At 41.5% G+C, this 12,496-nt stretch overlaps 1 protein-coding gene across 2 annotated transcripts; it reads left to right on the top strand.

Moving 5' to 3' along the window:
- The first annotated feature begins 539 nt into the window (after positions 1-539).
- Positions 540-9,175, top strand: LOC134652490 (splicing factor 3B subunit 3). 2 transcript variants are annotated; one of them, XM_063507685.1, is made up of 15 exons: positions 544-697; positions 970-1,215; positions 1,927-2,292; positions 2,541-3,015; positions 3,257-3,414; positions 3,642-3,818; positions 4,279-4,586; positions 4,898-5,053; positions 5,243-5,427; positions 5,618-5,784; positions 6,276-6,480; positions 6,651-6,790; positions 7,348-8,025; positions 8,251-8,525; positions 8,991-9,175. In XM_063507685.1, exons 2-15 carry the CDS (start codon positions 990-992, stop codon positions 9,129-9,131), a joined length of 3,657 nt encoding a protein of 1,218 aa, XP_063363755.1. In that variant the 5' UTR covers positions 544-697; positions 970-989; the 3' UTR covers positions 9,132-9,175. The 2 variants fall into 2 exon arrangements, with proteins under 2 accessions (XP_063363754.1, XP_063363755.1); XM_063507684.1 differs by lacking the exons at positions 4,898-5,053; positions 5,243-5,427; positions 5,618-5,784; ... (3 more) ...; positions 8,251-8,525; positions 8,991-9,175 and adding an exon at positions 4,119-4,167 and having other exon boundaries at positions 540-697; positions 4,279-4,416.
- The last annotated feature ends 3,321 nt before the right edge of the window (positions 9,176-12,496 follow it).

The raw sequence follows: 12,496 nt of genomic DNA, 5'->3' as shown, positions 1-12,496 counted from the left end.
TAGGTATAGGTACCTAATATAATAAAAATGATGATGATGATGATGAATAGTAAAAAATCCACGATAGCCTTTTAATAAAAAAATTAAAAAAACTCAATGCCACCAATTGAGTTTTTTTAATTTTTTTATTAAAAGGCTACCGTAGATTTTTTACTATTATTTTGTTTAACTTTCCGTTCAAAACATAAAACAAAACTGAGATATAGTGGTTGGATAGAGGAGATAGAAACAAACAGGAGAAATAAAACTTCAAAAGTATTCACGCCCAACGTCAGCGTCATCTAGTGGTACGGATTGAAGACTGTATGAATTGATTTAAGCGCCATCTAGTTAAAATAAAGAAAGCTCCACTTTTGCTTAATGTAAGCGCCATCTAGCGATTAGTAGCATAGGTTCATACAATACTACCATTGTAGTAATGCTCTCATTGGTTTGCCTACTCGCCACAAGGTGGTGCTATTATAAAAACTAAATAGTAGATTATGGTTATAAAATGGCAACACCATAGGTATAAAACCAGACGCCATGATGGAAAATGCTTCTTTTTCATTGGTCGGTTTTATGGAGATACACCGTGAATCAATGGCACTTGTGCCGGCCGCCATCTTGCGGTCGTGTGAGAGGAGGAGAGGAGGCGCCGGCAAGTTACAAAAATATATCAAGCCGCATTGCGGCAATCAACCGTCAATAAATACAGGTAATTACACAAATCATATTACTATACACATGTGTTGTGTTTGTAACTATTATTTGCACTTGGTATCTCCACGCTAGATCTGTATCATTCGTGGTCGTTTATAGGGTGCAATATTAAATATGCTCACCCATTCGAAAACACAAGATTCTCTCTGTTTTCGTCAGTTACGAGCTTAACATTAAATTTATTATACTTATTCCTTATTCCACTAGGGGTTACTCGTGTTTGACAGGACTCGCAGGACATTGCTCAAGTGACCGTTTTTGTTTCAGGTTGAATTGAATGATTCAAAATGTATTTGTATAATTTGACTCTACAAGGCTCTACAGCCATTACCCATGCGGTTCACGGCAATTTCTCCGGGACGAAACAGCAAGAGATAGTAATATCTCGCGGGAAGATCTTGGAAATGTTACGACCGGATCCCAACACCGGTAAAGTGCATACACTGCTGAAAGTGGAGATTTTCGGCATTATCCGTTCGATGATGTCATTTCGGCTCACTGGCGGCACTAAAGGTAAGTGAACTTTTTAACACGTGTATTTATTGAGGTCACTAACAGATTAGATCCACAATCGTTTATAGGTTAAGTAGGGTTATCATTTGACCATGTGGTTCTTAAACTCATTTTTTATTGACTGTCATTAAACTGCGGAAGTTAAGCCCCGTTTAGACGGTTCAAGAACTTGCATGCGACTTTCATTACATATTGTGGTATTTGGTCGATCAACTGAATTCATTGTACTCTGTAGTTAGCCATGTATCGAATATTGCATGCAAGTTCTTGTCTGAATGGGGCTTTAGAATTATGTAATCAGTATATGTACTTTATTCGGTAATTACTACATAGTATAAAACAAAGTTGCATCCCGCTGTCTGTATGTATGCTTAGATCTTTAAAACTACGCAACGGATTTTGATGCGTTTTTTTTTAAATAGAGTGATTCAAGAGGAAGGTTTATGTATAATTTGTTAACCCGTGCGAAGCCGGGGCGGGTCGCTAGTATCATTGAAAATGGAGGTTAGGTACATTAACTTGCATCGTCTTGCTCCATCTTTCTACAATACGAAGGAATGGGATAACTAGATGCAGAGATTATATGCCATCGCGTCGCTCTTGGCAATCTCTATGATGGCTGGGATGTTCGTTGTATTGGCACATTTCTCTGCTAACAAAAATATATCTTACCATTTTCTTTACCTTACTTAATCCTATGGTCCTTTGCAGATTATATTGTCATTGGATCTGACTCTGGGCGTATCGTCATCCTGGAATATATTCCAGCTAAGAACATCCTTGAAAAAGTCCACCAAGAAACCTTTGGCAAATCTGGATGTCGCAGAATAGTTCCTGGACAGTACTTGGCTATTGATCCGAAAGGCAGAGCGGTTATGATTGGAGCCATTGAAAAGCAGAAACTGGTGTACATATTGAACAGAGATGCTGAAGCGAGGTTGACCATCTCTTCTCCATTGGAAGCGCACAAGTCCAACACACTGGTGTATCATATGGTTGGAGTGGACGTGGGCTTTGAGAATCCCATGTTTGCTTGCCTTGAGATTGATTATGAAGAAGCTGACTCTGACCCTACAGGTAATAATTACTGATTTTTTTTTGTGGCAATACATACAATTATTAATATTGTAACTGAAGTGTCAGTATCATAGTTAATTTTCTCATAATTTTGTGAATTACATTGGGCAACTTTGAAGTGATTATTTTGAGGTCCGTGTTTCCGATTGATAGTGACGCTAGATCCTCCTTTTTATGATTCTCTTTAACTTATTTTCCATGGCCAACTTTGAAACATGTTAGATTATTAATACAAAAATTGTTTACAGGTGAAGCGGCACAAAAAACTCAGCAGACATTAACATTCTATGAATTAGATTTAGGCCTGAACCATGTCGTTAGAAAGTACTCTGAGCCTCTAGAGGAGCACGCCAACTTCCTTATTACAGTGCCTGGTGGCAATGATGGACCGTCTGGAGTACTCATTTGCTCTGAGAACTACTTAACATACAAGAATTTGGGAGACCAACATGATATTCGGTGCCCTATTCCTCGCCGCCGAAATGATTTGGATGACCCTGAGAGAGGCATGATCTTTGTATGTTCAGCCACACACAAGACAAAATCAATGTTCTTCTTTTTGGCACAAACCGAGCAAGGAGACATTTTTAAGATAACCATTGAAACAGATGATGATATGGTGACGGAAATAAAACTGAAATACTTTGACACTGTTCCAGTAGCCACTTCTATGTGCGTCTTGAAAACTGGATTCCTCTTTGTGGCCTGTGAATTTGGCAACCAGTAAGTAACTAATTTATTTTGACATGCATTTTGTATGCATGTGGAACCTGTGAAATGGAACTGTTCCATTCTCACATATTTATGTAAACATGCTATAGTAAAGATTCCCTGAACCAAGGTCCTACCCTTTTATGTGGGGTAATGCACACTGATAGTGGACTTACAATTTAATTCAGTTAAATCTTTATTGAAAAAATTTAATGAAATGACTTGTGATTAATTTTTTAATGTTTCATTGCAGTTATTTGTACCAGATTGCTCACTTGGGTGATGAGGATGATGAGCCAGAGTTCAGTTCAGCAATGCCTTTGGAGGAAGGAGACACATTTTTCTTTGCCCCAAGGCCTCTCCGGAACTTGGTGCTTGTGGATGAGCTCGACTCACTCTCTCCTATATTAGGTAAAATTTTAATTAACGTATTAAATGATCTTGAAGTACTACAACCACCAAGAAATGGCCAAAATTATCTGTGATGTAAACTATTATCGCTCCGTGTTTCATCTGAAAAACATTGACGAATACTTAACCAGATCTGAGATAACTTTAAGAACTAATTTATTTCATTGAGTGTACCATTGTTTTACACCGTTCTTGATTAACATTTAAACTTGTTTCGTTTATTTTAGCATGTCATGTAGCTGACTTGGCCGGGGAAGACACACCTCAAGTTTACTTAGCATGTGGTCGTGGACCTAGGTCATCCATTAGAGCCTTAAGACATGGTTTGGAAGTGGCAGAAATGGCTGTGTCTGAGCTTCCAGGATCTCCTAATGCAGTATGGACAGTTAGGAGACATAAAGATGGTAAGATTTAATTTTCAGCATATGCAAATTTGAATTTGTTGGTAACAATAAACGAAGTAATAACAAAGATTGATGTGCATACCCCTATGAGAGACAAAAATTATAAATTAAAGGTTTTCTTCTAAATGTTCACCAAAAGTAGTCTACAAAGGAGCTTAATGATTATATCATTTGGTCCGTGTTACTGATAAACCGTGACGCTACCCAATAACCACTTATGAATGCTCCTTTTTTCAAACAAAATACTAATAAAACCCTGGTTGTTTGTCATACATAAACACCAGTGGTTTTTCTTTTCAGAATCTACTTACGGGCGATGAACATTGAGATGGTCTCACCAGACGCACAGGTAGGCATCGGGCGCTCCAATTAACTTCATCGGGGCTGCCATCACATGAAGAATGATCAAACTGACGGCTACCCGTTACAATTTTATCACCTGCTTTTCTCTTGGTTGCAGAGGAATATGATTCATACATCATTGTGTCATTCGTGAACGCCACACTGGTGCTCTCTATTGGCGAGACTGTCGAGGAAGTGACGGACTCGGGCTTCTTAGGCACGACGCCGACCCTGAGCTGCCACGCGCTCGGGAACGACGCTCTGGTGCAAGTGTACCCGGATGGCATCCGGCATATTCGCGCCGACAAGCGCGTCAACGAATGGAAGGCGCCTGGCAAAAAGACTATCGTAAAATGCGCAGTCAATCAGAGACAAGTAGTCATTGCTCTCACTGGTGGGGAACTGGTCTATTTTGAGATGGATCCGGTAAGTTAATTTAACTGTAGGATTATTTTTTTTAAACGACGTGTTTGCGCGGGCGTGCCTTCGGGTGTGGCCGCGTGAGGGTGGTGCGTAGCTGCCCCATGCAGTGATAAGCCCACAACGTCGAAAAGCATGTCAACTTCCCTTCGGGTTGAGGTTGGCACTCGGCATATTCCATAGCCAAGCTGGAGCCGTTCAGGCCGTGAAGGCGGCAAAACCATGCCGTGGACAAACATTCATTCATATACTTTTTCTAAATACTTAAGTTTAAAAATATAGTTGTTCATAATTAAGATGTCTTGTTTATATTACAGACTGGTCAATTAAATGAGTACACAGAAAGAAAAAAGCTGTCATCAGATGTGTCATGCATGGCTTTGGGCTCTGTAGCTACTGGAGAGCAAAGAGCTTGGTTCTTAGCAGTTGGACTCAATGACAACACTGTCAGAATCATCTCCTTGGACCCATCGGTAAGATCCTCAGCATGTCTATACATTATTTTATTTGTTTATGTCACATGATGATACCAGGACACCACTGATCGTTTGTGATTATAACAACCCAAAAATGCGTTATTCAATCAATTCTGAAAATTATTTCTTTCATGAAAGTTATTACCAGTGGTTGTAAGTGTTATAATGTTTATTTTACGTTTTTAGGACTGTTTAGCACCAAGGTCGATGCAAGCCTTACCTGCTGGCGCCGAGTCACTGTGCATAGTGGAACAACCATTTGAATCTGGCGCAAAATCTGCTTTACATCTCAACATTGGTTTAAGCAATGGTGTGTTACTGAGAACAACACTGGACTCTGTCAGTGGAGATCTAGCAGACACAAGAACAAGGTACCTATTTCTTTAATATGATATGATGAGTGCTAAGTGTAATGGAGATTTCCATGATGTAAATATTTACGCTCCGTGTTTCATCTGAAAAACATTGACGATTGCTTAACCAGATCTGATAACATTTAATTAAGAGATATAAAAACATCAAATAGAAATGTGTACAAATACTCTCCTTTTTTGTTACCAGGTACCTGGGCTCGAGGCCAGTTAAGCTATTTAAAGTGAGAGTACAAGCAGCCGAGGCAGTACTTGCCGTGTCATCGAGGACCTGGCTTGGCTATCATTACCAGAACCGTTTCCACCTGACGCCACTCTCTTACGAATGTCTTGAATATGCTGCAGGATTCAGTTCAGGTAGTCATTAATGTCAATTATTTTTTTATCTAATGAAGATGGATTTAATCGTGGCTTTTTCAGCGTACTCTAACGCAACTCTGTGGTGCACCATACGTATATCTTGTATAGTAGTCGGGATTTCGGGAACCATCATTAGGCTTATTAGCGATGGTCAATCTTGATGCATTACTATAGCTGGAGCGGCCATGTTTCAAATCCATCTTACACGACGTGTTTGCGCGGGCGTGCCTTCGGGCGTGCCTTCGGGCGTGGCCGCGTGAGTGTGGTGCGTAGCTGCCCCATGCAGTGATAAGCCCACAACGTCGAAAAGCATGTCAACTTCCCTTCGGGTTGAGGTTGGCACTCGGCATATTCCATAGCCAAGCTGGAGCCGATCAGGCCGTGAAGGCGGCAAAACCATGCCGTGGACATTTGCTTCATTCAATAATTAGTATTTTTATAGTTGTTACTTTGTTGACAATTACTCATAATTTTGATTTTCTTTGCAGAGCAATGCGCTGAAGGTATCGTAGCGATCTCATCCAATACTCTGAGAATCTTGGCGCTCGAAAAGTTAGGAGCGGTTTTCAATCAAACTTATCTACCACTGGAATACACGCCGAGAAAATTTGTCATCAACAGTGACAACAATCAAATTATTATTTTAGAGACTGATCACAATTCATACACAGAAGAAATGAAAAAACAAAGAAGGTAATAATACAGTCAATGTATTTTTATGTGCATTTAAATATTGAATGATGACAACATACACACAAAACCTAATTTAATTGAGGATACACCTGCAGTACTGACTTGTTTCAACTAGTAAAGCTGCAAAAATTAACACCGCATTAGTTCTAAAATATCTAATCATCATGCAGGGTTCAAATGGCTCAAGAAATGCGTGAAGCGGCGGCCGGCGGAGGCCCCGAGGAGCAGACGCTCGCTAACGAAATGGCCGACGCGTTCCTGTCCGACGTGTTACCTGAAAACGTTTTCTCGTCCCCAAAAGCCGGCGCAGGTAATTACGGAAAAAATATAGCATTTTCTCTGAATAATGGCCACATTCTCTGGGCAAGAGCAGATGATGTCTCGGAGCACGCTGACTCTAATCGGATGTGGCCATATTATATCCCAGCGTTAATCCCAGATGATCTTCCCACAAGTCATTTGATTCAAGCTAGGGAGACATTTGATCACATGATGAAATTTATTTACTTCTTAGTTTCGTCATAGAGAAAAAAATACATAGAGTGCTCACTCCATACATCAGTTTTAGTACCAAAAATACTAATTTAGCATCTAGTATAGAGTAGCGGAACTATCAGTACCGCTACTTGACAATAGATGTAGCACCGACCGGAAAGTCTTATGCTGTCGAGATAGACTTTCCGGTCGGTGCGACATCTATTGTCAAGTAGCAGTACCGATAGTTCCGCTACTCGATGCTAGATGTAGCCACTGAAATTAATAGTCTGAACTGATGTATGGAGTGATCACTCTTGTCTTACTTATTTCTCTATGGTTTCGTTAATATAAACGAGGGGCTCGTATTAAACGAAAACATGATCGTTGTAGGTATGTGGGCGTCTCAGATCCGCGTGGTGGACATGGGGTCGGGCGGCGCGGCGCCGGGCACGGTGGCGCGGCTGCCGCTGGAGCAGAACGAGGCGGCCGTGTCGCTGTGCGTGGTGCGCTGGGCCGCGCACGCCGAGCACGCGCAGCCGCACCTCGTGGTGGGCGTGGCCAAGGACCTGGTGCTGTCGCCGCGCGCCTGCTCCGAGGGCAGCCTGCACGTGTACAAGATGTACGCCGCCACCGGCAAGCTGGAGCTCGTGCACAAGACGCCCGTCGACGAGTACCCGGGCGCCCTCGCCGCCTTCAACGGCAAGCTGCTCGTCGGGGTCGGCCGCATGCTGCGCCTCTACGACATCGGCCGCAGGAAGCTCCTCCGCAAGTGCGAGAACCGACACATTCCCAATCTCGTAGCGGACATCATGACGATCGGCCAGAGAATCTTCGTCTGCGACGTCCAGGAGTCCGTGTTCTGTGTGAAGTACAAGAAGCGGGAGAATCAGTTGATCATATTCGCCGATGACACGAACCCGCGGTGGATCACCAGCAGCTGCCTGCTGGATTACGACACGATCGCGATGTCGGACAAGTTCGGCAACGTCGCCGTCGTCAGGCTGCCGCAGTCCGTGTCGGATGACGTTGACGAGGATCCCACGGGAAATAAGGCTCTTTGGGACAGAGGTAATTATAAACATATTATATGTATTTTTGTTTAATTTAAATCCAAATAGACTAAAATACAGAAAAGTTACTCATTCTCTAATAATGAACTAAATGATGATACTCAAATTTACACATGCTAGACTAATGAAATGCTATGATTCTACTTATCCGACTCTGACGCAAAACATCATTCATCAGCATATTTTTATACAAAATTGTATTACATATTCAATTCTCTTACAGGTCTTCTGAACGGAGCATCTCAAAAGGGAGAGATAGTCGTTAATTTCCATGTGGGTGAAACCGTAACGTCGCTGCAGCGAGCGACGCTGATCCCCGGCGGGTCGGAGGCGCTGCTGTACGCGACCATCAGCGGCTCGTTGGGAGTGCTGCTGCCATTCACCTCGCGGGAAGACCACGACTTCTTCCAGCACCTCGAGATGCACATGCGAAGTGAAAACTCTCCCATTTGCGGACGGGATCATCTCTCCTTTAGAAGTTATTATTACCCAGTAAAGGTGAGTTTATCTTTTGAGTAGTTCCTTAGACTAAATTTGTATCGAACTGGCAGAGAAGAGAGAGAGGTTAATTAATATCTTTACAAATACATTAAAAAATTTCGACCAAAGTTGCGGGAGAGTGCGGTGGAGAAACGTCCGCTCTTATAAGTGTGTATCTTCCTCTTTTCTTCGAGTCTTGTGAATTAAGAACTAAATATCTCTGAATCCACGGTTAGTCAGCAGATACCCACTTGGCGTGGGTACTTGTGTTACACTGTGGAGAGATCAAGGTCCTTGTGAGGCGACGCGCTGACTGGCCGTTATGGCGGTCTCGCGTGGCCAGCATGGACTGCACTCCTGAGAGTCGGGAACGTCGCTTTCGGCGCTCTCGTAGTATTTGGAATGAACATTTCACTAAATTTACCTTTATAGTTATATCTGCCGTTGAAACACACTTATATGATCGTATGTCCTTCTTTCCAGAATGTGATAGACGGTGACCTTTGCGAGCAGTTCAACTCGCTGGAGCCCTCGAAACAAAAGGCGATCGCAGGCGACCTGGAGCGAACGCCCGCTGAAGTCTCCAAGAAACTAGAAGATATTAGGACTAGATACGCGTTTTAAGTTATTTTTGATTGTGATTGCATTTCTAGATAAGAAATAAACTTAAGAATATTCCAATATTTTGTCTTCTAACCCCAAGTTAGTAATCCTAGAGTTACTTTCGCATGTATACATATATATTTATACTTAATATTATAAAATGAGAAAGTAACTGTCCGTCCTTTTCACGCTTGACACATTCACTGCCAAGAACACGTTTCATTTTGTACTGGAAACGAGGCGCCCGGCACCGAAAGTGTTAACCCTTTTCCAGTCCGCTCAAAATCGTTGCAGATATATATTCTGGTCTAACTTTATGGTTTCCCCAAAAAACTAAAATATACTGGGTCAACCAAATCTTGTCAGTAAATAGGAACAAAATAAAACCGGCCAAGTGCGAGTCGGACTCGCGCACGGAGGGTTCCGCACCATCAACAAAAAATAGCACAAAACAAGCAAAAAAACGGTCACCCATCCAAGTACTGACCCCGCCTTCTGTAACTTCGGTCAAAAATCACGTTTGTTGTATGGGAGCCCCACTTAAATCTTTATTCTGTTTTTAGTATTTGTTGTTATAGCGGCAACAAATACATCATCTGTGAATATTTCAACTAGACAGTTGAAATATTCACAGATGATGTATTTGCTAGACAGCTATCACGGTTCGTGAGATACAGCCTGGTGACAGACGGACGGACGGACAGCGGAGTCTTAGTAATAGGGTCCCGTTTATACCCTTTGGGTACGGAACCCTAAAAAACTACACTCATCCTTTTCTTTTGGGTGCTAGTACTAGTGTTAGACAAAGATAGTATGATTCTCTGTTTGAAATCAAACAGACCTTTGACACACTATACAATTCCAAGTGTCCAGCTTTGATGATTCATGAAGTGATCTAGGACATTCGTCAGATTCCTTTTTTGTCAGGATAAATTATAGCCTGTTTTTTTTTTCGGACGACAACGGAAATACTCTTTGGACAGAAAAAACTTACCTATAATGTGGAAGATTTGGAATTATCCTGTGATACTTGCATCTCTTAATATGCTCCACCAGTGGATCGAACAATTTAAACCTTCACAACTTAACCAGACGGAGCCCCGCTTCGCCCTTCGCTTGGGCGCTTTGCCCTTCGGGCATCTTAAGCTACCTAACCTACCTACGTAATGTTTTCACGAACGTCGCACTAAATCAATAGGTAGTTAGGTAGCTTCAGATGCCCGAAGGGCAAACCGCCCAGAAATAGGAGCCCCGTTCGCGGGGCTCCGTCTGGTTAAGTTGTGCAGGAAATGTTTTTGGAATAGAAAATTCTGACAAATGCGGAATCTGACCAAAAGTCCGTTGTCGTCCGAAAAAAAACAGGCTATAATTTATCCTGACGAAAAAGGAATCTGACGAATGTGTCAGATCTTTAAAGTCACACTTCCCGTAAGTGCAATCTAATTTAATCGGGCGTGGTTCACTCCGCGACTTCGTCGCTTTGCTACAGGTAGCTAAAAGTACATCCGTTCGACCCCAATTTTGGGGAAAGCCATAAGCCGCGCGTGGCGCTGTCGCCACCTAGCGGCCATATCTGTGCTGATTGCTGATCGTAACAGACGCGTTTTGTTAGAGAGTGCGTCTTCTGTACTTAGTACTATTATTTATTCTGTGATTTAATCCTTAACCTTTTCCACGCCGTGTCAAACAAAAGCTGTCACTCAGACGCCTGAAGTTAACTCACAGACATACAATTCCCGCTCGCGCTTGACAGACAGCTTAAGTGTGCGAAAGGGAAGCCATCACGTATATGAACATCCCATGAGTGCGAAAAAGTCAGACTACCAATGAGAAAACGTAACCACTTTTGAGTTTGACGACGGCCGCGGACAGCCAAGAGCGTATCACGGTAATTTTCAAATTGAAAAATATACACAGATTAGGACGAAAAGTATTAAATAAAGTAATTCAGTGAAGATGGTGTCTTGTAGTGTGCCGGGTTGCAGTGTCACAGGGCCAAATAATCCAAGCAAATACTCATTTCAGAGGATTTATGGTATTCCGAGCGAAATTTTCATAACGATATTTTGTCAAATTAACAGCGTAAAAAGTGTAAGAAGCCGGTTTATAAAGTTTATTATAAGTTTTTCTTCCTTTGTGTGCTAATATTTTATCATATTAGTCTATAATTTAAAATATTTTGTGTAAAAACATAACCTGTTACTTAACGCTAGGGCTTGACAAAATGTTCATATGACAGTATCGATAACTTGTCGGTATATTAATAGCTATGTAATTATTTCTACACAAGACATCATTAAGATATTAGCTTTTATAACCGACTTCAAATAATAACGATTGTTATACCTTTTTGAAGGTGCTCATGTTTAGCGGTAAATTTAAACTTCACTTTCCAACACAGTAAGAGTTACATTAAGATAAGTCTGCAACGATTTTGATAGCACACGCAGTGTAAGTGTTATTTATACGTCATAATGTCGTAGAATTTAAACGTTTAAAATAACACATTTGAAAAAGTAGTCGATAAAGCAATTAAACATCGACAGATTATTAATTTGTTGTAACATGACATCACTATTTTTGATCTCACATAGACAATTTACGCACACACTTGCATTTCATTTTTGGTCGCACTTTTGAAGATTGACAGTTGTTCTAGTCATATTAATTCTATGAGTTAACTTTATGTATATGCACGTAGGTCGATGTTGCTCTGTGGTATGTGACCGATTTATCGGTCTTTGGCGTTGAACCTACGGTGCGGATATATCGGTCATTGGCGTCCAAAAGGTTAACCTTTATTAATCGGTCATAGACCACAGAGCAACATAGCATAGCATACCTAGGTGCATCTGCATAAAGTTCAATTTCAGTTTTGACACTTCGGTGACGTGGCGTCTGAGAGACAGCTTTTGTGTTTGACACGGCGTCGAAAAGGTTAAATCGGAATGCTAAAGTTGAAATTCTATTCGCACGTATATATGTAGGAGATTTAAATCTTACTATACTACGACAAGGGTTAAACCGCTGAAAATCCCAATTGACCCATCAATTGATTAGGTTGAATTTGGTATGGAGATTGTTTGGTATCGTCTTGGGTCATCCCATTCGTTTTTCGTCAAGTTCTTAAATTAGTCCTATTCTGCTTTCGTCGCCCATTCTACATTGAAAGCCACTGACGATTGTGACGAAAGCAGAATAGGACTAATTTAAGAACTTGACGAAAAACGAATCGGACGACCCAAGACGATACCGATAGTTTGAGGCCCGGGCCTAAAAATATCTTAAGTTTCATATCTTTATGTACAAACCACGGGCGGTAATTCGTAAAGCCCCAAATCGCATATTTATGGCCCTCACCTTCGGTTCGGGCCACAAACACCTGC

Source organism: Cydia amplana, chromosome 11, assembly GCF_948474715.1.
Source record: "Cydia amplana chromosome 11, ilCydAmpl1.1, whole genome shotgun sequence".
Classification (NCBI taxonomy): Eukaryota; Metazoa; Arthropoda; class Insecta; order Lepidoptera; family Tortricidae; genus Cydia; species Cydia amplana.
This window is presented reverse-complemented; position numbering and strand designations above follow the sequence as displayed.